The sequence below is a fragment of the Onychostruthus taczanowskii genome, unplaced genomic scaffold, assembly GCF_017590055.1.
Source record: "Onychostruthus taczanowskii isolate IOZ18803 unplaced genomic scaffold, ASM1759005v1 scaffold20, whole genome shotgun sequence".
Classification (NCBI taxonomy): Eukaryota; Metazoa; Chordata; class Aves; order Passeriformes; family Passeridae; genus Onychostruthus; species Onychostruthus taczanowskii.
The window spans coordinates 3,298,277-3,322,152 of record NW_024499240.1 but is presented as its reverse complement, the minus strand read 5'-3'; the positions used below and the strand labels follow the sequence as shown (position 1 = coordinate 3,322,152).

Below are 23,876 nucleotides of genomic sequence, written 5' to 3'. Positions count from 1 at the left end.
GTCTATATCCAAGATACAGGACCAAGTACCTCAGCCTAAGACCATTGCTCAGAGCAGGACTGGAAATGTCAGGCCAGCAGGTATGATGCCAAAGAAAGATACTCAGAGCAGCTCCTGTGAGCAGGCACCTCCTTTCAGCTCCTGGGGCTGGCAGTCACCTTCTTGACATGCGTGTTAGCCATCATCCCCTAGAGAAATATTACTGACACAGCCTGGCTCACAAAAAGCATGACTGCTGTCTCCACCAGCTACAGCCAGGCACACAAAGAAAAGCAAAAGTCTTCAGAATATCCGGGACTATGGCATAATTCCAGATTTTCCTTTAGAATAGGAAACAGTGACAAAATTATTCCCCTGCAAGATCAGCTTCTACCTACAGGGACAGCCTTTCAGCTTCAGAGAGAAGCACTGGCAAACTAAAGTGGGGAGGAAGAAGGAAGTCTGATGAATGGTGTTACACCAAGGGCACAGCAGCATGTATCCAGTTCCAAGCCTAATGCAGGGCAATGGTGTTGACTGACACATACAGGCTGGCTAAGGAAGGAGGTCCCATGAAGCCTACAGAACCTCCCCTGGTCCAAGCACCAGCTTTGCTTTGCTCTTTCCCCATCACTGGCCCCCTCCTTGCCAGCTGAGAGCTGCAAACTCTTGCCCTTTCAAGAGCCTCTCCAGCTAGCACAAACCAACACTGGAGCCACAGCCAGTGCCATAAGAGAGCAGAGATCACAAGCAAGCAGTGAGAAACTGAAAAGCAGCATAAAGCCATGTTCCAAGGCCATTGCCTACAGCACAATGAAAGAGAGCCTCCAGTCAGAAAGCTAGGAAGCCAGGCTCTAACCAGCACGGATGGGTTTATGCAGTCTCCTGATACCATTTCAGCTGTATCTCACAGCAGCTTCAGGAACAGAAGTCAGTTTCCTGGTTTTCAGCTGGTTATGGTTTTCCTGTAGCAGATGCAAACAGCTCAAGAATGAAACCAGTTATTAAGAAATGCAGAACAGGTAAAAAATCCCTCATTGGGCTGGCCAACCCCAGAGCCATGCCTTCAGTAAACCAGGCACTCTAGAAGGAATCTGTAATCAAAAGGAAGAAAAACATTATCCATAAATCTATTCAGCAAATGAATATCCCCCTTCAAATGTCTGTCGTCATGTTCATTCAGAGCATCTGGAGGATCAAAGCTCTGGTCAAAGCCTGTCATGAATCCCCACGCTGCTGCAGAATTTAGTACTAATCCCTGGTGCTTCACTGCTAAATAAGGAAAGAAAAATAAACAAACAAGCAAACCAAGCAAAGGCCAGGGCAAGTGGTATAAATAGATATAAGAAGGCCAAATTATTAGTTTAGAGATGCTATCAAAAAATTTAAAACAAAAGTCTTTCAGCCTCTTTTAGCTTTGTGTGCAAAGCAGTACCACATAGCTCCTATGCAAAGTAAAGAGTGAGTGTATTTCACATATATATTAATACTGCAGGCAGGACAAAAAGTCAAGCATGGAATGTCACGCAGGAGAAGATCGAGCAGCAGGGCAGAAAGCAGCAAACCCCACAGCAATACACCAGAAGTAGGTGACTTCCCTTACTCCCTCACCACACATGCATATTTCATGACACTACATACAATGATGACAAAATTTTGTTTTAACACACCAAATTTAGACATTCAAAATCAATGCAGCTGTTCACATAAGGAAAAAAAAAAAGCTCTTCTAAAGCAGCAGATTTATAATTGAGTCTGTCTGAACAGCCATGCAGATTGAAAAAACTAGGTCAAATCTTTTGCTAGTTAACCTCACTGCCATTCCTCCCCAGCCCTCCTCCCCCTTTAGATTTCAGCAGTTATTGAAGGAATCAATTAACAGACCTGTCATGCAGGTCTAGAATTGTTTCTGCCTGGTACATATCAGGGGGGTCATCTGTGCAACTACAGATGGAAGAGGGGAAAATTAAATCATTATAGTCCTTCCTATTCACAAATCCTAATCCTAGAGCACCCGTACTCAATGCTACTAGGATCCATTAGCAATCAAATAAATGATGCATGTCAGAAAATAGATGTAGAAGGAAAGGGGCAAGAGACAGACAAATATAGGCTAGAAAGAGGCAAAAATAGAGAAATTACTGTGCTTTCACTTTTGCTGTGCTTGCAAGCAAAACCATAATAGCATCTGCTGCTTTTAATGACATCTTGCTAGTGTATTTTGTACAGCTTCCTGGTGAACAGTTTTAGAAATCTCATAAATATATCCATTTTGACACTAGATTTCAAAGAGAAACTATAATACTAAGTTTTTATCTACTCATCACCCTCTGTATGTTTAAACAATTCTTGTCTGGAAAAAAGGACTCACACACTGGAATTCATATATTCACTGTCACAAAGGCATTAAGTGGGTTTTTAAATTTTCACAAAATGTAGGGACTAAGTCAGTCCACTTGCAGCTTACTCATTTTTACTCATTTCTCTCCTTCTGTTGCAGACAGAAGGAACTCTTATTTCATTATCATTAAAAAAAAATTGCCATTTTGTATCAGGCAAATACTAAAACAAATCACTCTTGAGCCCTTTTTCCACCAAATGCAATATGCCACCGGACAAGTTTGTGCAAGAAGGTGAAGAAATCAACTTCCTGACATTCTGCAGTGACGGCCAACTCAACTGGTTTGGCAAGCCTCATACCACAGCCTTCACACGGCTGAATGCCACAGGGCCACAGGACTGCTGACTGACAGTTGAAGGCTGGGGTGGACCAGTCCCAACTCTTACTGGCAAGTACCTCCTCCAGCCATGTGGTGCCAGCAGCCTTGTGCGCTGCTGCTGTTGCTGCCTTCCATGTTAGGAGGATTGGGAAGCAGCCAAGGGACTCAGTGGTGGGCAAGCAAGTGCTGGGGGTAGAGGGGAGGGTGCTACTGTCAGGCAGGAGTGCCTCGTTCATTTACTTTGGTGGAAAAGAATGACCATTGAGGAATGTGACACATGCAGATCCGGCTGGCAAAATTCACAACCAGTCTTGAGCCCTTTTAGTTCGAATCAATGGAAATCATCATCATTTCACTTTCCACACAGGTGCTATGTAAAGTGTATATTGTGCTGCTAAAGCCATTCTCTCTCACCAGCAAACCCAGGACTATCACAGACCACCCAGAAAAGCCATTTGGAGCACAGTATGCAGCTGAGTAGCAGACTACACAGACTGCATCCTAAATCCAAGAATGTGCACAGGGAGCCTTTGATATTTTTTTTACTTTTACCATTCCTGCCTTTGGCTAAATTCCTTTGAAGCTAAGGCTATGCTACACATAACTCATCTAAACCAGCCCCATTTAGCCTTTGTTTCTGAGTAGTATCTTATCTATAGCTGAACTTTCATTGTCTTGAATAATTTTTCACCCTTAACTCAGCAAGCCATAAACAATTATTGCCTCAGTACTTAGATAAACAACCCTGGAAATCCTGAGGAAAACATTTGGGTTCTCTTTTGGGCTGACTGGTTCATGTTTGTTTCATCAGGTTTTTCGACAGTGGCACATTTAGAGGGGGGAAGCATCTTGGACCTGAACCCAAAAAGACATTAGGAAACCTCTGTTGAATGTATACTGGATCAGAAGGTAAGCAAAGAAATGCAAGGACAGAATTCTTGAGGGAGATATGAGGAGTTGACAAAGTAAGGTAGGAAAAACAAGCATTTGCAAGAGAATTGCCAAACTAAAAACATTCTGAAACCACTACATTGTCAGGTAGCAACATTTGGCTTATTTACTGTTTTAAAGCCTGTACTTTAATGCCCAGTGTTTCTCCTTGAGCTGTGCTCATGCATTATGTTCTAAAACAGATCTTTTGCTTCTAGAAAAATGCAAAGCACGTTTTGTGTTAATCCTTTGAACAGTCGTGAGACAGTATGTCTGTATTTATCTAAATGATACTTCCTTCATTTATCTTTCTTTTTCCCCAAATCCATCAGAAACTGTGCTGTTATTTAATGATGTCTAGCAGATCAACACTGTCAGCTAAGTTTGCTTCCGATATGATGCCAGGTTTATTTTTACTTCTAAAATACTGTCTGAAATTAAAAAAATTAAGATGGAAATTACCTTCTCCTTCATTTATTTAAAAAGCTACTCAAACGAATGTTTTATACACTTTAACAATAGCTCTCAAGAACACTTAAACTTGTAAGTAAAGTGAATTTTTCCAATTGTTTAAATTCCTTGTGTTAGATCATTAATGTATCTTATGACTCATAGTCTAATGACAAACTTAACAGAAGATCTCCTTTATGAAATAGGTGTTTCTCAATAAGGAAATGAAATCTGCAGATTTTTTTCTCTAAACCTCAGTTATTGGGAAAATATCTGTGAGTCTTTCAGAGAACAGCTCTAGTCCTTTATTGGGTTCTTGCCATAATGAACATCTGCTCAGTCTATAAATTAATTGCTAAAAACATCTTGTGCTTCTAGATGATCCAGGCAATCATAACTGTTCTGGGTTACTAGAGAACATTACCATTTCTCTCACACACACAGGCACACATCCCCCCCTTAGAGCACATCATAAAACAAGAACAATTCTTTGGTAATATTCTTAATGTCACAAAAGAAACTTTGCGTGCTATTCAAGTCATAGGAGTAGCACGCTATTAGGCTCCCCAGATGATTTAAGCAGTACTTTTGCACTGTGATAGCTTAAGAACATGAAGGATGCCTTGCCTAGCTGCTTGGAAATGTTCTTTATCTTAAAATCAAGAATCCTTTTATCAGTCCTGGTTTGCCAACAGCAGTTTGTTAGGCAGTTGCAATGGGCAAAGAAAAGTCCACTTTAGACAACTAACAATAGCAGTATTTCTCTTTCTTGCAAAAGGCAACTTCACCTACTTGCTCCATGCTCAAGGTCTCCCATTGTTCTTGGGTATATTGAGGTTTGTCACCTCAGCTGTAACTCCTCTGTTCTTGGAACTCCCAGCTCACCAATCAGAAATTGTCTCATTTTAATACTATTTTTAACCTTTACAGATGCAAATCACTTTCCCCAATGACACTTAACATAAATCTCCTTTATTTCCTTTCAGCTACCTTTCAGACCACTTCCTGGTGTCACTGACCCTCCAGGGTTCTGCTGAATGACAAGGATCTAATCTACCACTAAGATCTTCCAGAAATAACAGTACCTACATTTTCCAGCCAAACCTGGAAGGTTATTAATTGACTTATTTTGGAAAGAGAAGAAAGGGTGCTGTTCCTCCCAAATAACAGACTTCTAGATGTCATCAGAAGAGCTAAATATATACCTGTCCATTATCATTTTGACCCAGCTGGCATCTCTTAGTTGTCATCTGTCTTCATCAATGATTTTGCAAGAAGGTGGGTGGGGTGCCTGGGCATGCTACACCTTTCCACGTGGGACCAGAGTGCAATGATACAAACACTATGCCTTTCTTACTGCCAAAAAAAAGGAAAAAAGAAAAAAAAAAGTAAAATTTTAATTCTTCTGAAGAATTTTCAGGTCTGTTTCATTAACAACTTGAGGAAGACAAGACATACATCCACTAAGCCTCTTCCTTGCTTAGGATATAAGTGCTCTAATATACCTTGGAATTTAGAAGCATATCTGAAGGGAATAGTTGCAAACACATTGTTGCTGGTGACACAAACAAACAGGCATGCCTGGTTACACCACATTCCGCCCAGGTGCACAGCCTTACATCACAGTCATGTTTTCTCCACATATAGTGTGTCTGTAGTCCCACTCCCCTCTCCCACACTACAGAAGACACCTGTGTGCTCCTTCCACTTCTACTTCTCTGCCCCATTCCTACCTCTGGTCCTCAACCTCTCTATTAACGATTTTTACCTAGCAAGTACAGGAAGAGTTTGGTGAGCAATTAGTTCTCTAAACTTTAAATTCCAAGTAAGCAATAGAAGTGTCAAGATATTGAAGAGCAGCAGATTGTCATACCACAAGTCATGTGGCTGCTGCACTGCATCTCCACAAAAATTATCTACATTACTCACACTCATGAGGGGGTTGACTTGTCGTGATCTGTCATCTGAGATGCAAATATTTATTGATGGCACAGAAGTATTCCAACTTCTGCTTTTATAACTCATTCTTTTAACGCTGTTAAAGAGGCTTTGGAATGCCAAATTCACTCAGCTTGTTCTGCAGTAGGGCCAAAAGAACTTATCATTTTGTTTATACCATAAATAATCCAGCTGCAGAAGAAAGATCTAAACATGGAACTACAAACTCAGAGCTGAAGCACATTCCACTAGCGTGCTATTGTCATAAATAAAGCCTAAAAGTTCTTAATTAAAGTACAACAATTACAAGAGAATAACTTTGTGAGTATTTTTTCTTTTGTGTCCTAGATAACATTCAGGTGTCCAAAAGCATTACTAAAATCCATACTTTTAGTGAGCTACAAAATTTATTTATTTCTAGCCAAATAAAGAGGACACATCCCTGTGGTACAGAGCACTGCCACACACAGCAGCCCTCCTCCACTCACAGATCATGCCAAGCATTATCCCATGATTCATGTAGAAGAGCATTAGCATTTCCTTCTGGTGGTTTTTCACTTTTACACAGCCTTGTTAGACACAGGCAGTGATGCAGCCATCGTATTATTGTTCAGACCTTTCTCAACTGTTCATGTGCATTAAGTTCACTTTATAGACCTGCATCAGAAACGCCCCTTCAAAACAGGCAAATAGTCAACTCCACTATTACTATTGCTGTTATTACTATGCTTTCAATATAATTTCTCAGGTAAGAAATGAGAAAGAAAAATGCCTATGACTCTTCTGGCCACACCATAAATGGATGAACAAGGTGATACTATTAAAATTAAGATAGCCTGACAGCTTGCATTTTGCAACCATGAAGAGTTTCCTTTGTTTCTTCTAAGTAATAAACTAGAAAATTTCCAGGCAAGACAATATTCAAGAAGGTGTTAAGAAGTTATAAAAAAAATTAACTCTTCAGTGGCTGTTAGAGCTTAGAGCTGGAAGTGCCTTTTTTCAAGATTTGAATTCTCCAAAACAGATTTCTGGTAAGGACTCCCACAAGCCCTGCATGTTTTGTAGTTTCATCTTCCACATCTGCCCTTGTCAAACCACGAATGGGACTGATTAATGGTGCTCCCTTAGAAGTGGATGCTTCACACAGTTGAGGGTCACTGCCTATCACTGAGACCTTATACACGTAAGTGTTATTTAAGAGAGGCGGAGAAAATTATCCCATAAAACTGCAGTGTGAAGGTGAAATTTTCCACCTTCTTGCTTCTGCTCTATCCTCACATATCCCAGACACATCCTGAAATTATCCTAGGACAGAAGCAACTGCACCTGTAAGACTAGAGCAAAATGTCCAAGGGGAAAGGAGCTTTGAGTTCAGTAGGATGGCTCACTTGCATTAAGTTCTAAAAACTTCTTGTTATCTGTGATAGTTCTCACTAAAAAGTATGAAAAGGTCTTAGAAGTAATAAGGAGTTACTGTAATTATGCTCATATCATAAAAAAAGGATCCAAGGCCCCGTGATAGATTATTCAAAATAATCAGCAGAAAACACAAGCACACTAAGTTTTAGTCCTCTACTTGACTATAATATTCAAATTTAGACCTCCTGAGATCAGGAGCCTCACTCTTTCAATATCAACAGCAAAACCAGACCAAAATACTTCTCATGACTTCCTCACAGGCCAGAAGTGTGGAGGGCCAGAAGGATGCAAGGCCCACCCCTGTGATTAAGTTTGCTGGTTGGTAACAGCTCTTCTGTAGGCAAAGCTGAGAGGGAACATTTGCCAAGCCTTCAATTGAAGAAAGCTCAGTGAATGGAAGCTGTAAAAAAATACAGGGTGGATCCAATGAATGCACTGTTCATTATGCAAGTGTACCCATTCAGAGGCCTCTTTATGTCATTCAGTATAAACAAATACCTGCAGCAGTATCAGGCAAGGCAAAAAAAGCCTTGTTGTGAAGCAGAGTGGCAGACTTGTTGAGACAGTCATGGAGATCGTCATTACAACCTATTTTAATATCAACATGTACACACACCCTGTTGTACTCTCTAAATCACAAAATCATCACATGTGGAACAAACATCATCATCATAAGGACAACACTTTTCTTTTTCTGTTTGTTTGCACTCAAAGCTCTTAATAGCTGCTTACATTGTTACTCTGGCAGTGACTGCAGTTTACATAGAATGCCTGGGCTCACATTAAACTACCTGTCACATGGACTGACAGCAATGCAGTTGCAGCACATTGCAGCACACTGCCTGCTAGGGCAACACCTGAATACTACTTCCAGCCACCCTACACATGTAGAGAGGAGCTACAACCACGGCACAGATGTACCAGACCGTCTTCTCCACCATAAAGCAGCTTTGTGCAAGAGCGGAACTGAGGCAGGACGCAGAAAAGCTGTCCACAAGGTGCGTACCAGCAGCCTGCCACCAAGCAGCAGCCTCAGTCTTCAGTCACTATTGGAGCTGTTTTTGTTAAAGGGGCTGAAGGAAGGAGTAGCAAGGCTAGCATGTGGTCCTTTTCACTGCTCCATCACCCTACAGAATGCAGGAGCACTTCTCACTCTGTGAAAAAAGGACAAGTCATTCTAGTTGACATGAAATGTTAACCAACCTTCTTTGTGTGAGGATTTTCAGACAAAATTAATACTTTTTGGCTGCATACATACTACTACTCATGAAAAAATGGAAGAAGGAGGAAAATTTGGCACTTAGTAAAGGAAAGAAAAATGCAATGCAAAAATATATTTTTTATATATTTATATATATGTATATATAGATATAGAGAAAGAATTGTTTCTGCTTCATAATTACTAAAACAGCAACCTAATTATTAGATTAGGTTACTGTATTACTAAAATTCCATGGATACACATGACAATGCATAACGTCATAAAACTTCTGGTCTTTCACAGAAGATGTATGCTGACAAAACACCAGAACTCAGCAAAAGTTGATTTCTAATTTATATTGGCAGAAGATCAAACTCAGGACATACGAGTAAATAAATTATATTCAAGTGTAATACAGATCCTCAAATCAGTTCAATCCCCCTCAAAGACACTATAATTTACACCTCCCGCACATCTTACTGTTTGCAATAACCCGGTAAGATTGTGTGACAAAACTCTTGATGCGTGTAATACAGTTTCACAAAATTAATGCTCTTTCTACATTAAAATTCATAGAGGGAAACAAATGCTAATGTTGGAAGACCAACAACTAGCCTGATGTATGGAATCCAGGATGTTTCACAGCAAACTCTATGAAGTCACTGGGATGGGAGCATGAAAACCCCTGGCCCATATTTTTTCATGTAGGACTTAGGATTTACCAGTCCATGTGCACCAGGCAGGCCTAAAGCTTTTCAAGAGATTCATAGGACAGGTGAAGTTAATACAAGTCTGAAAAAGAAGACAAGATGCAAGTGGTAATATCTGGATTCTAAGGATTGTTTTTATATATGAAGATGAACTAATCTTGCTTTTTATTTGAAATTTCTACATGTGAACAAGAAGGTAAGATGTTGGGTACTAGTGCCTTGGCTCTTCATTCCAACAAGCCTTCCCCAAGACAGAAACCCACCACCACAAATAAACAAAAAAGTCAAACAAAATCCATAGTAACACCTTCCTATTGTGGCCAAGGTCTCAACTGAGCCATGGGTATTCAAGGGAAGCAGAGGTCCCTTGCATATTATACACAGAACACTGGATATGGAGGACTGAAATCAACGCATCACTTTATGGACCACATAGCTGGCAACATCCGTGCTTTGACAGATACATCCTTTCTGTATATAGTTTCTCAATGTGCTGTGCTCTAGTCTGAGAGCTGGAAGAGGAAGGCAGATTATTTAGCAGATGTCATTTTCTTAGTCAATGCACTTGGGTTATTTAAAAACCATTAAAAAAAACTATTTCCTGGTATAGATACAGGACTTTACAGAAAGAAAATGTGAAAGAAGCTATGGTTTTTTTCCTGATGAGCACATGAAGGGTTTTGAGATGAAGATGACCAACGCATTGTTTTTCCACCAAACTGAGAAAGACCCTTGACAAAATTAGGATCAGCTTGAAATCCTTGAGAACCCTTAAAAATAAGTGTAAAAGCAAATCCTTCAAGGTAAATTTGAAGTTTTCTTTCCTTTGAGGCAACTTACTTAAGAGGTTTGTTATTAGTATTTAAAGCTCTAAACCGCTCTCGTGTTACACCTGAATTATTTGGGAAACGAGGCAAAACACAAGGAATACTCATGCGATGGATACAAGCAGCTGGGCTCTCTTCAAACCTCAGAGGCAGCTCTTGGTGGAAGAGTAAGCAAGATGAAGTAGTGTCCTATTTCTGCCAGCACACTTTTGACAACTGAAGGTAAATGTCAGGCTATAGATTCAAACTCTTGCCATGATTCTAACAAACCATCAGCCAATTTTCAAAAAAATCAACCTGTTAAGAGGTGATTTTACAGGTTACCTGTTAAGGGGTATTTTTTCCTCCAACAAAACACAAAACAAATAGAAAAATACAATAAAATTTTCTGTGTATCATGCATGATACAAACTGGTTAACTCCGGCAAAGAATGTGTGATTCTGAAGGCTGGCAATGCTATAGAGATCTCATTTTTATCTCTACATCCTTGTCTTCTAACCAAACTCATTTATCAGTCAGTGTTGGCTGAAAGTCAGGACATCTGCTCCTGATGAAATTTTGACATTTCTAACTTTCCATTTCATTCCAAACTGGAAGAAAATCAAGTATTTTTCATGTTTCCTGTAAATGATCTAGAAAATAACAATTCCAGATTAGCACACATGATAGGACCTCTAATTAGGAGAAAAGGTATGTTTCTTGTGTCAAATATCAAACTGTTTCATTATCACCCCAAAAAGTGACATTTCAAAATATCTCATTTTCTAGAGCACTCAATATTTTACATGCACACCTTACAACTATTTTTTGATGTAAGGATATTAAAAACAAAATAGAAAAAAGCACATTGCATCAGAATGACATGATGCCACTGTGGCATATATATTACTCTCTGTCACACACATATACAAATGTATTTTCAACTATGCAGTTTATTACCAATATAAAGAATTAGTGAACGAGACTAAAGACTGCCTTCTCTCTTTTTTCCCCTAAGTCTGATTTACTCTTATTATCCTGAACACAAAGGGAATAAAAGTTTTTCCAGTGAGGCATGTGATTTCTGTTTTCTGTCATCTAAGCACCTTTTTCCATGAATTTTTTCAAACCCAAAATTATCTTAAAGATATTGCAGTGTTGAGAAGAAACAAGTGGAACAAAACTAAAATTATCCTCAAAATGGCCTGTTATAATCAAATTTTATGCTGTAGGAGACTCAAAGCATTGATCCTAGAAGGGGGACAGAATGTATTTATTTCAAAGCAACTCAAACTTCATTCTGGGTACCCATAAGGTAATTCCTGTCTTAGGTAGAGGAGGTCCACACCTATTCCCCAATTTACATCCCATCTGTTCACATACCAGCCTACAATAAAAATCAAAATATCCATCCTACAGGAAATGGAAAGTCCAGATGTCCATTCAATCAAATGTTATGTGCGCTGCCTGAATTTTCTTCTGTAAGCTTCCAGTAAACTTCAACTTAATCCTCTCCTATTCAGTTTTCCAATACAGTTTACAAACTTCATCCAGACATAGGTCTCAGGAGCGCCCTAGAGGCCTGCACCTATGTCATTCTGTGAGGTTGATGATCTCACACAACCACCAAGGTTGGAAGAGACCTCTGGAGATCACCAAGTCTGCTGGATGGTCAATCAGTGCAGAACTATGCCCATGTTCTCCAAGTACATCCACAACTGGACTCCACAGCTTCTCCGAGTAACCTGTCATAGTGTTTCACAACCATCCCAACAAAAAGTTTGTTTAAACAGAATTTTATGCCTATCAATTGCTTGTTGCCTCTTGTCCTTTCACTGTACACCACTAAGAAGAATCTGTGTCCACCAGCACTCCCAGAACTCCATCTACAGTTCAATTTGTCATCATCATAACAACGCAATCACTGTTAATTTAGTACAAGTGTTGTAACACTGGGAAATGTTTGGCGCCGGAGCTACTGAATTATTTTCAGGCTACTCTCTTATCATATCAGTTCTCACCCTCCTCTCATACTACTGTGTGGGAAAACCTGACAGATAAGAATCAACCACTCAATTATTGCTTCAGTATATACACAGCACGTTTCTGCTTGTGGTCTAACCACCTGCATTTCTTTTTCTCAAGAATTTCTTTCCAACATGATGCCCATAACAGGAATCAATTATACCCAACTGGACCTGATCGTCTCATCCAGCAGCATGCTTTGGACAACCACAAGTACTGAAGCAGGAAAAGCTAATGGACAAATGCAGGAAAGCTTGTCAACAGGCACATACTCATGACCCACTCATTTCCTAGAACTTTGTTTTCAACAGAAACAACTGGTCTTTCCAGTTGTAAGGGGGATTCTGGTCCTGGCAAAGCACTGATCTCATCTGCTACAGCAGAGCTCCGAAGAGCTGTAGCCTTGATAAGTCAGCTGATGAAAGACTGGAGCCCTCCAGCACCCCAGCTGCACAGTGAGAAGTTGAGAAGTGCTACCTGAGTTCACCCTCCTGGTTGAGAAGTGCTACCTGAGTTCACCCACCACCCCAAAAATGTCTGAGCTCACTTTCATTTAATGTAGATTTAATTTTGTCTGCTTTGTCACACTGTAATGCCCACTGGTTTACACTAGCATTTCACATTTACACTGCCCACTTACTATGTTTTAGCAGTTGCCATATCAAGGCTAATTTCTGTGCACCTTAAGGAACATACCTTGTCCGAGCAGTCCCCTTAAAAAAAAGCACACCAAGCTGTCTATCTCTAACTGTGGAGACAACTGTGTCTCAGCAATACATACAGCACACAGTCACAACAGACACGAGGAAGAGCAAGCACAAGGGATATTACAATGCACCACTCTGATCTTCCTTTCACATTACTTCTGTGATCAGGGACTCCTTTGGAGTAAGCTCTTTACTTTGAGCTATAGAGCAAAGTCTTATTTCCAAATAAGCAATTTCCTGCCACTGCAGGAATGCATCTCTCATTAGTCTAGGCAGTTTAGCTGTTTGTACCATTTCAAGGTAGACAGTATTGGTACAAAAGCAGTTTTCATAGTTTAAAGTTCTGTCAAACACCTTAGGAAAGTATAAACTGAGAGTAGTCTTCGCTTCCACTGTCTTCTCAGTGAAAAGATAGGAGTCCCACAGACATGGTAAACAGCAGTCCCAATGAAAAAATAATCAGGTATCTGAACTTTTTCAATGTCATATAGAACTGAAATCAGTCAGAAATAGAGGTGAAAAGGGAGTGAAGAGATCCCAATGCTGAAGTGAGGATTTCAGCATCATTTCTATTAAGCCTTTTTCTCTTTCTGCTTGTGGAACTAAAAAATACTAAGTTTACCTCAGAGGATGGCAAATGCGCAGTGAGTAGATTTGATGACACCACATGTTATGTTATTTCACTACTGATAAAAATAGAGCTACTAGCTTTTGCAAATGATAAACACCACTGCAAGCACAAATACTCAAATAGCCTCAAGAATGTAAGATTTTATGCCAATGAACACATTCCAAGCTCTAACCTGTGTTTGTGCACAAGTGTTCTGTTCTATGTCAGCTAGATTTATTTCTTTTAGTATAGTACTATAGGCTATTGCCCTCATCCATACAGGAGAAACCAGTACAGTGAAGATATTATTAAAAGGAAGCTTCTACTGCACTTGCACTGTGAAAAAATACAAGTGATTTAGGTATTTTGATTTAACTATTCTAGTGTGACCTGTGAGCACAAAGAAGGCTTTTCATCACTTCAGACCAAACTTTAATGTGCATAATTTATAATATTAAAATGAGTTTTAGGTTAGTGAACCTGAAAGATACTTCATTAATACAAGGTAGTCTGGAGACCCTCAACATTTCATTCCTCCCTGTGCAAAACATAATTTGGATTAATAGCCAATATACATGACATGGTTAATTGGATGTAACACTCCTTTACAACTCTTAAATTTTCTTAGTAATTGTACAATTATCTTGAGAGTTAAAATTTGATTGTGCTACATCAGTAATAGTTACATGAGGCTTTACAATTGCTCAGAAATATTAAACCTTAACAACAGCAGAATTTGCTATCAAGAGAGGTATTAACTACATAGGGGAAAAAAATACAGTTTACTCTCCTTTTTATGTGCAGAAGTCACAACTTTGTGTTACAAAAACCATTTCTAAGATTTCAACTGACTGTGCTAAACACTCCAGTTCTCTCACCCTGGCTGCAGTTTGACTACTTCACAATAACCAGAAAGGCATAACCAGAAACTGCTGGATGCCATATGGTGCAGTTAGTCCTCCATAAGGACTATGTGCTAAAAACATTTCCCCCCAGAAGACAGAAGTTCTCAGCCCATCTGATTGTCAGAAACTTTGCTCGCCTTAAAGCAAGACATTAGTAATTCCTCCTGTTCCAAATAATCAGAGACCCACATGTTTCATGATCAGAGACCCTTCCTTTCCCTTGGCTGTCCCCCAAAATCTGCAAGTGCCCAGTGAGTGAAGGAAGTCACTCTGGGGGGAGACACAAAGCAATCCAGGTGTTAGATCAACTCCTCCAAGGAACTGTTGATAAACATCTTATGCATCTGATTGTCCATCAGGCACCAACCACAGTCTTAAGCATACAACTGGATATTATATAAGGTTACATCACTTACAAAAGCTATATAGTTTTATGCTGTAATTTTAACTTTCTTCTCAAAACTCCAAGACCATCTAGAGACAGGCACAGAAACACCACACGCTAATAAACTACAGCAGGCATGGGATATTTAACAACTTGAGAAAAAAGAACAAGCCTCCCCCCCAAAATATAGTCAAATAAACACTGTTCAGCTCAGGCATCAACCCTGTTGACAGTAACAGTGATAGATTTAAGGGAACAGAATATCCCAAATGTTAATTTACTACATATTTTGTAAGGACTAATAAGACACTGGTCTGCAGATGCATAGAAATGGGCAGCATACCGGAAGCTATTCTTTTCCCAAAAACAAATCCTTGGCAAACGCCTATTAATCAGTGACAGAGGCAGAAGCAGGGCAGCAGAAAAAGACACAACACAGGTAATTTGGATCCAATTGCATGGTTGCAGGAATCCAGGCAGGAATGAAACTGGAGTTGCTACATTAACTGGAACCTGCACTCAGATAAAACCCCACTAAATGTGGCTCTACCTCACTAACAGGCTCCCAGCACCCACTAGTGACCTGTCACTGAAAACTTTCTGTTGGCAGAGCTGTGGTTTAGCTGTCACACTTCTCTCACATGGATATTTTAGGAATCACTTTTAATGGCATTCTCTTCTGGAGCTCAGCACGCATTTCCCATTTAACTCCTAATTTTAAGACAGAGACTAATGCACATCTGTAAATGGTCTTATATGAAGGACATTCATATAGTGTGCATTTTATCCACTCCACCTTCTTTCAAAGGAACACTCTAAGCCTATGCGTGAACACACAACTGCATTATGCAACTGAGACAGTACCAGCCAGCACTGCTCTCACGGCAGCAGAACCAGCGTGTGAGAACATACACTGCACTGGTCCGAGCTGGTAAGAGACCAGGCAAGACAGACAACAGCTCTGCAGGTAAAACAATCCTTTTGTTGGCAAGTGTTAGTCTGCAAGTGTTAGTGGCTGAAGCTCAACCCTGCAACCCTAGGAAACAAAAACTGGTTATATAAAGAAAAAGATAAATGACAGAAAATTCGTAGCTTAAAGAAACACAGACAAATGAATAGTACAATCAGCAAGATATAAATGCATTTTAAAGCTATTTACTGCTAAGGCTCTATTGTTACTTTTTAAAATAAAATTGATTTAAAGATGAAAAGAAGTAGTTCTTTAGTTATTTTCTTTCCAGGGTCTGTCTTTTCATACACGTTAGCAATTTCAATATCCTATTCAATTTTGACAGAATCAAGCACTTAGTAAATAGCAATCAAGCAAAAAGCCCTACATGTCATCTTATGGAAAAAAAGAAATTATATTAAAAAAAAAGGTAAAGAAAGAACTGAGAAAGTTATTGTCAGAACACATGCATCCACTTACAAATGAATTACACCTGAATGATCAGATTTTGCCTAACACAAAGGGAAGTAAGCAAAAAATGTGTAAATATCACAGCCTAGAAAAACGTTTTCACAGAAATAACCATCAGTGCTCCACCCAACCTCTCCCAATGGTTTTGGGCTGCTGGAAGTACTGGAGGTTTGTACACTCACTTTCAAAATTTGTATCCTGTCTAGCCTCTTTTTTGTTGTAAAAAACCCACCAATACTAGCTGTCCTATGGAGCACAAAAATAAAATTTGTATGTATACACTACACACCAGAAAAACTCATAAGATTGTATGTATTGACATCCAAATTAATTTTTCTAGTTAGCAAAAATATATATATATACATGCCCATACAGTCATTGTATCATGTCACCGAGATCCACTAGGTATTCTACTGTGTCATGCTAAATGAAAATCAGCTGAGGTTACCTTTGAGACTGAATTATCATTACAAAAGCAGTTTCAAATAAAAGCCATGAATTTCCATATGCTCAGTGTCTACAGTATCTTGATCAGAGTAATAGTAAATGATGTGGCTGGCTCAGCTCAAGTCAGTGCAGCTGGAGGGCTGTTGCTATATATAATCAAGCTATCTCTGACCTTATGAGCCATTCCATCAACTGCAGAATATCAGCATCACCTTTGACAACTGCTCCTCATCAAGGCCAGATTACAATAAAAGCAGTATAAGCAGTCTGCTGATTCATTGAGTGATTTCATTAGGTCTGAGCCCAAACTGCTGCTTACAAGATGAGGGAAATAAAATACAGTGCAACTACAGTGCAAAGATGAACTATGAGTGACTTCAATAAGTGAGCCAACTGTAAAGAAAGCAGCAATATAAGACTACTTGACTCAGAAGATTGCTGGACCACATCAGAAATCTATTTCATGACGAATTCTTTTGGAGGATTCAGTCAATTTCTCCCTTGAGAGAAGTCTCTAAAACAGGAGCGTTACCCTCGTGCTTTGTGTCCAACAAGCACACTGATTGCTGAGTGAATACAGTTTTTGTAGAAGCACACACTCCTTGGAGAGGACATGCTTAGGAGTTTAGGAAAGGATGCTGCTTCTGAGCAGTGCTAGCACAGAACAAAAGAAGTTTATACTAGCACATAAACAAAAGAAGAAAAATTGTATTTACCCAGAACAACAGGTGTTTATTTATTTTTTTTTAGGCCAATGAAAACTACAACACCCTGCTCTTAGTAAGGTCAGTTTCAATTCAGCTTTAAGCTGTCTTTCCCACACTAGAACTGAAAAGGATCCAGGGAGACAGAGACATACTATTGAGCATTTACATCACCTGAAGGCATTGTATAGTACAAGGGGTATCCTTAATTGTTACATGCCTTTAGAAAACATAGTAAGACACACAAAATGGATACATACTTGGGGGAAATATGTTCCCACATTACTCACTGCATTGCTAAACTTCTGCCATCTTCCAAATTACTAGGTAACACTATCTTTGTGCTTAGTTATTGTAATTTTCTAAAATGTACTTTGTGTTCAAAGAAAGATGAATGAGAAGGAAGGGAAACAAGGCTGTTAAAGTATTTTAACACCTCATCCATAACTATGATAACCTCAGCAGATACATCCGCTAAATCTCATGACTGTGAGATTGTACCTCAGACCAAAGCTTATTTCAGGAGAGCTCATCATCATCAGATCCACTTGCTGAGGTGACTGAACATACCATTAATGTTCTAATCTACCTTTTCCATTCATTCAAGAGGGCTGGTCAGGGATAGCAGGACAAGGAAATCAACAAAAAAATAACCCATTTGAAAGGAGAAAGAAAAAATGAAGAAGCGTCTAGATTATTTTCTTGGCTTGATTAGCTGATTCACCAAACCAGTAACAAACAACAACAGCAATCCTCCTAGGATTAACTCTGTAAATAATACGTGTATATGTAGAGAACAAAATTTCCAAGTTCTGTAATTTCAATTCCACCTGCAAATATGTACACACAAACACATATGTATATAGAATATAAACATAATGTCAACTTTCAGCATTGCAAGTTGCATCCCCCAAACATGTCAAGAACTTTGTGAGCAAACACGTAAAGTCCAACTCCCCCAAACTGTATTTCTTACTATTGTGAGCATTCATGAAGTTAGTAACCATTCCTATGAAGCAGAGGAATAAACCATACTGCTACAGCAGCCCAGCAGTCAGCTGCTATGAAGCAGTCTGAAAATAATGGATATAAAAAACATAATCAGATTCTTAACACCTTGTGTCTGCTTACCAACCAGTGTACAGAATTACAAGAGCACCTGTATTAGGGTATCTTCCAAAACAAAAGAGCGAATACATTGATGTTACAAATGCTCCAGTACAGTCATAGATCTAAAATAAATCTACATGTTTTTTTTAAATGTGTAACAGAATCTATTCTTATTTCTTCTTTAGCTGCTATCATTGCAACGGCTAAACATATGTAGGAGTATGTTGCAGGATGCATCACATACATCAGTCATCCACAACTTGAGTTTAAAAAAAACCCCATGTTCTAATACTGAGAAGAAAGAAAAAATCAGTTTTAAAGATATTCCTCTCTTCCCCCTTCTAATCGTGGATAATTTCAGACCTTTAATTGATGATGTGCATGAAGGATTTCTGTAGCTCCCAACAACAAAAGCACAGAAATCTGAAAAAAACAATTAACACTAAGCAATAATAAAGCTTGATCATTCCCCCATTCAAAGTCATACACAATCCCCCTGCTTTCATCAGTGGAAACAGGTCCAGTTGCTTTCGCTCAGCCTGCTTTAATAAAATGCTCTACATGAAAAATCACTGTTGTACCATGCCATGTGAATTAATCCCACACAAAACAGCCTGATCCTACTCTCACAGCGGAGTTATGGAATTTATTTTAATTTTAAAAGGAAAAAACACATACCTAAGTAATTGTTAGTAAAACATCTTTGGAGGTCTCTCACCTACAGTCAGGTTAGCAGAACACATTTCTAGATATAAATTTCAAAATCTGCCTAATGAATACAAGAGAATTTAAACAATACTGGTATTCTCATCTATATGTATAACTAACACTTTAAAATGTAATGCATTTCAAAATTAAACATTAGTTTAAATGAATGAAGAAAAATAACCAGAGTAAGTGGACACAAACTACGACATAATCAGAGTAGCTTCTGCAATGCAAACAATAGCCACATCAGGAATAGCAGAAATGTGAGTTAGTTTCAGCCTCAAGTTTATCTCTCTGACTAGGTGTTCCTCCATCAAAACACAGTCCTGCTGTGATGCTTACTGCAGTTCATCACATAAGAGATGCAATATCATGCACCTGCTTTCAACACTCAAAAGTACACATCACACAGATTTCAAAAAAAAATTTTGTGATATAATCTAAATACTTGTAATTGTGCTTATTACTCCACTTGTAACTATATTGCAGTATTTAACTCAATTGCTTCAATTAACTTTTCACAACCTCAGATTTTCAGACAGATGACAATTTTTGCTGTTCAGTAAATCTGTAAAGCAACACAGAAGATTACAACAGCCCGTGACAGCTTATTTTTCAAAACAAATATGGTCCTCTCAACCAAGCAAGGAATACAGGCAAGTTCTAACCAGGGAGAGGGAATGCTTAGGAAATTTGAAGTGGTACCTGGCAGATAAGCTCTTTTATAATTTTTAAAGTATCTTTTACAGCCCTTCTCTGGCATGTAGTAACTACCGGTCTTCCTTTATCTTCCTTGACTACCCTAATAGCATGCCTAAGAAAACAACACTGAAAACACGTAGGTGTTGGCATAAGGAGCCGTCTTTTGTTCTCCGCTGTTGAGGGAGCAGCACCTTTGTCAGGCGGCGCAGCAGCGTGCTCAAGGGAGCACCCGCTTGGCTCCTGCTGCGTGCCCGAGACAGGCGGCCCCTGCCCAGCACCCGCTCGGGAACACCCACAGAAAATACCGTCCCTGCTGACCGAGCGCTACTCTGACGCCTTATGTTTAAGTATACATATACATACATAAATGTATTCGTGAAACGTGGTTTATGAGTCCAGCAGCCTCGAAGAACGGTGAGTTTGGTTCAGAGACGAACAGCGCCTAGCGCGTTCCATCACTGAGCTTCCACATTCTGACAGTGTTCCGACACTCGGCACGGACCGCTCACCGACACCATCTGCACTGGCCACGCACAGCTCTGCTCAGCCCCGCTGCTCCGGGCTGCCCTCACCAAGAACTGCCCCTTCCCACCTGAGGCCCCACGCGGAACAGCTGAACAGCCGCCGGCCCCAGCTCCCAGCGCCGCTCCCGGCCGCGCAGCGGACCCAGCGCGGGCTTCGCTGTGGAGAGCGGCCCTGCGGCGGGGGCGCGGGCAAACTCTCCTGCCGGGACCACTTCCCGCCGCGGCCGGTCGCCACTCTTCTGCGGAGCTTCCGTGAGGGGGGCAGACAGGACCCCGCCGCAGCCCGTGGGTCGCGGGCAAGCGCCCTAAGCCGCACAGGTGCCGGAGGGCCCTTCTCTCCCGCCCGCCTCGGCCGGCGCAGGTGGCGGGAGGGCTGCGCCCATTCCCGGGCGGACCTCGCCTCCTAGCGCCCGCACCGGGCCGCGCTGCAGACAGCGGGAACGGCGTGTTGGCTGCCTCTCGAACCCCTCCACCTTCCCGCATCGGGCCCGCTACGTGACCAGCCGAGGGGGCAGGGATAACGTAAGGGCCAGGCAAGGCCGGCAGAGAAGCAGCGGCGAGGGAAGACGCTGGGCTGACAAAGCTCCTCGGCCGCCCTTGGGCCCGCCCAGCCAAGCCCGCGGCGGCGTGAGGGGCTCGGCGTTACCTTTCGAAGAGCAGCCGGATCATGAAGATGCAGAAGGCCAGGGGAAAGGCGAGGTAGAGGTCCTCCGCCTGCGGGAAGGCGGCTTCCTCCGTGCTCTGCAGGTCCGCCCAGGTGACGTTGTGCGGCAGCCAGAACCGCTCGTTCCAGAACCAGGCGAGGATCCCTGCCATCTTTGCTTTGTCTGCCGCGGCGCCCCTCGCTCCGCTCCGCCCGCGGCGAGGCGCGTGTGAGCGGCTGCCGGGAGAGAGGAGGATGGAGGCGTGTGTCAGCCCCGCAGCCGCGGATGATGCTGCCAAGCGCCGCCGTGCAGGTTCCCCGCCCGGCGGGGGCAGCGGCCGCCCCGCCTGTCACACAGCCGCGCCGGCACCCATTGGCTCCCGCCCGCGCCCGCCGCTGCTCGGGGCCCCGCCGGGCGGTCCGGAGCCGCCTTCCCCCGCCCCTTTCCCCTGCCTAAAGACCGCACCGAAGCCCGAAAATGAAGAGACGCAACCCGAGCAAGAGAGACCCCATCCCCGGGGAACTCACCGCGGCCGAGGTTGCCGGCAGCAGCGCTGTGCCCACCGGGGCAGCCTCCGCCTCAGTGCCGGCCCGGGGCCCGCCGCCCTGGCGGCTCCGCTCCGTGTCACCCACCCGCCCTTTCGCCGCCCAGCCGGGGTCCCGGCGAGCCTGGAAAGGCTGTCGCCCGGTAGGAGTAGGCAGGGGGCAGGAGTGAAAAGCCCTCTATGAATTCTGCACAGCCAGGCGGGCCGGGGTCGGCTTCCGCAGTCCGGTCCCCGAGAGTATCCCCTGCCCGGAGCGCTGCTCCCGGCCCTCTCGGCTGAGGTGTTCAATCGCGGACGGGGCTGTCCCGGTGGAAGGACTCTGAAACATTCAAAGACTTTACTCTGAACGCGGGTACAGCAAACACGTGTAAATGTGGCATGGAAAAGCACGCGACTCATCAGCAACAAGATAGAGGTTAGGACTATGGCTTTGCATTCCTGGCTAAAAAAAACCTTTCTCGTTTTACATAGATTTTTACTTCTGATTCCTTATCTCATTGCCATGTCTTGCTAGAGATATGCTGCAAGAGGAAAACTACAATTTGACTAAACTTTACAGCAGGCTTTAATATAGCTATAGCCACAGGACTGTACGTGTGGTGGTCCTGGCACACACAGAATTACTTGAACTAGTAGCTCCTGTAACATCACTTTTTTTCTGCCCCGCCTCAGTTTATCTTAGATGCCTTCTGTTTTCTTCACTGTATCATCATACTTTCCGTCAGGCTATTGAATACTGAGACCCAGACCTCTGCACACACTTCAGAGTTTTATCATCCACTTTTATGTTTTATGCTAACTTGCTCTTTTTACCCCACTGGCTCTATTTGCCCTTCCTGAAAAATGAATTGCACAGCTCCTCGTGTCTGTGCTGACATTTATGTGCTGAATAAAATCATAAGTCAAACATAATGCTGTGGAAAATGTCACTCAATTAAAAGGAAGCAAACAACTTCTGTATATGGAGATAATTTCCATCTAGGACATTTCAGGGAAATTTCAGGAAATACTTTGGCAGGATGGCTGATGAGCCATGCAGGTAAACCTGCCAGTGAATGTTTCTGTTTTATTGATGAGACAATTTCCTAAGTGGCTGTATTATTATTCCAATTCAGTCCTTGTGGTTGCTTCTAGGGGAGAGAGTACAGTCTCTCCTTCAAATTGTCTGGAAAAAAGTGTGAGTTCTAGCACCACTGCCAGATCTGCCTGGCCCCAGCTCTTCCTTCACTTTGTCTCAGGATTCTTCTCTGACATGACCTGTCAAAATCCAGGGCTTTGCTGGAATTTCAGTTCAGAGGGAAAGCAGACCATGAGTTCCACACCCCAATGAAGTTTTACTCACATAAAAATAATATTTTTCTGAGCATAGGAAAATATTTATTCACTCAAATCGTCAAGAGTCCTTTCATCCAGTACCAAAAAATTGCCTATCCTTCCTTCCAACTTCTCTGCCTTGTCCTCACAGTCAGATTTCACCTCTCTTCCAGCTGACCTAGAACTCCCCTAGAATTTCCCCTGGGAGCTTATCTTTCAGCACATTCTCACATACACCTGAGCTGGCTCCTGCACGTACACATACACCTCTCAAATCATCCAGATCACTCCATTTTCTGAATGGATGTGCATAAGTGAGTTTTAAATGGAGGTATGAGGGCACATCCTCAGAACGACCTCAGAAGCATCAACTTTGGTTAAAAGTTCTTTAGGTATTGTTTTAATATCTGTCAACACACAGATAACCATTTACTTTGTTAATAATTGTGTTTATGGCAAAGCTATTTTTAGTCAGACAATTGGTGTCATTATCCCATAGCTGAAGGTGACCTTTTTGCAGCCTATTTCAATATTCCAGTGAGTTTAGAAGTACATTCAATATACATGTCTGTTCTCATTCCAATAAAGTAGTTATTTCCCAGTCAGTACTGAGACTCACAAGTCCTGGTGCTTAGCTTTGCTTATGTACAGATAAAGGAAAGATCTTTGCAAAATGAACCTAGCAACAGTAATAATCTGATGATGCATAAGAGGTTAATTCCTGCTGAACAATTAGTGTAATTGACTTCTGTCTCAGACTAATTTTTTTTTATTATGTTAGGACAATAGATCTCTAGGCGTACCTGAAAATGAATGACAGTTTGGAAATGTTTGGAAGGATGACCAATTAAAAGCTTTTAGTTGAATTCAAACTGTAGCTGTAGCCAAGATATGACTGTGGAATAAGAATGCTTGAATATTGTGCTTTGAAGGGAGATCTTACCACGGTGTTTTTCTTTCCTGTCCCCCACAA

General features: G+C 41.5%; 1 protein-coding gene across 2 annotated transcripts in view; it reads right to left on the bottom strand.

The window, feature by feature from the left end:
* The window catches only part of CERS6 (ceramide synthase 6), a 94,380-nt gene extending 72,774 nt beyond the window's left edge, over nucleotides 1-21,606 (bottom strand). For both annotated transcript variants that reach the window (XM_041403646.1, XM_041403645.1), the window contains exon 1: nucleotides 21,048-21,606. In XM_041403646.1, the coding sequence (XP_041259580.1) occupies nucleotides 21,048-21,217 (170 nt within the window). In that variant the 5' untranslated portion in view covers nucleotides 21,218-21,606. The remainder of the gene's footprint in view (nucleotides 1-21,047) is intronic.
* Nucleotides 21,607-23,876: the final 2,270 nt, after the last annotated feature.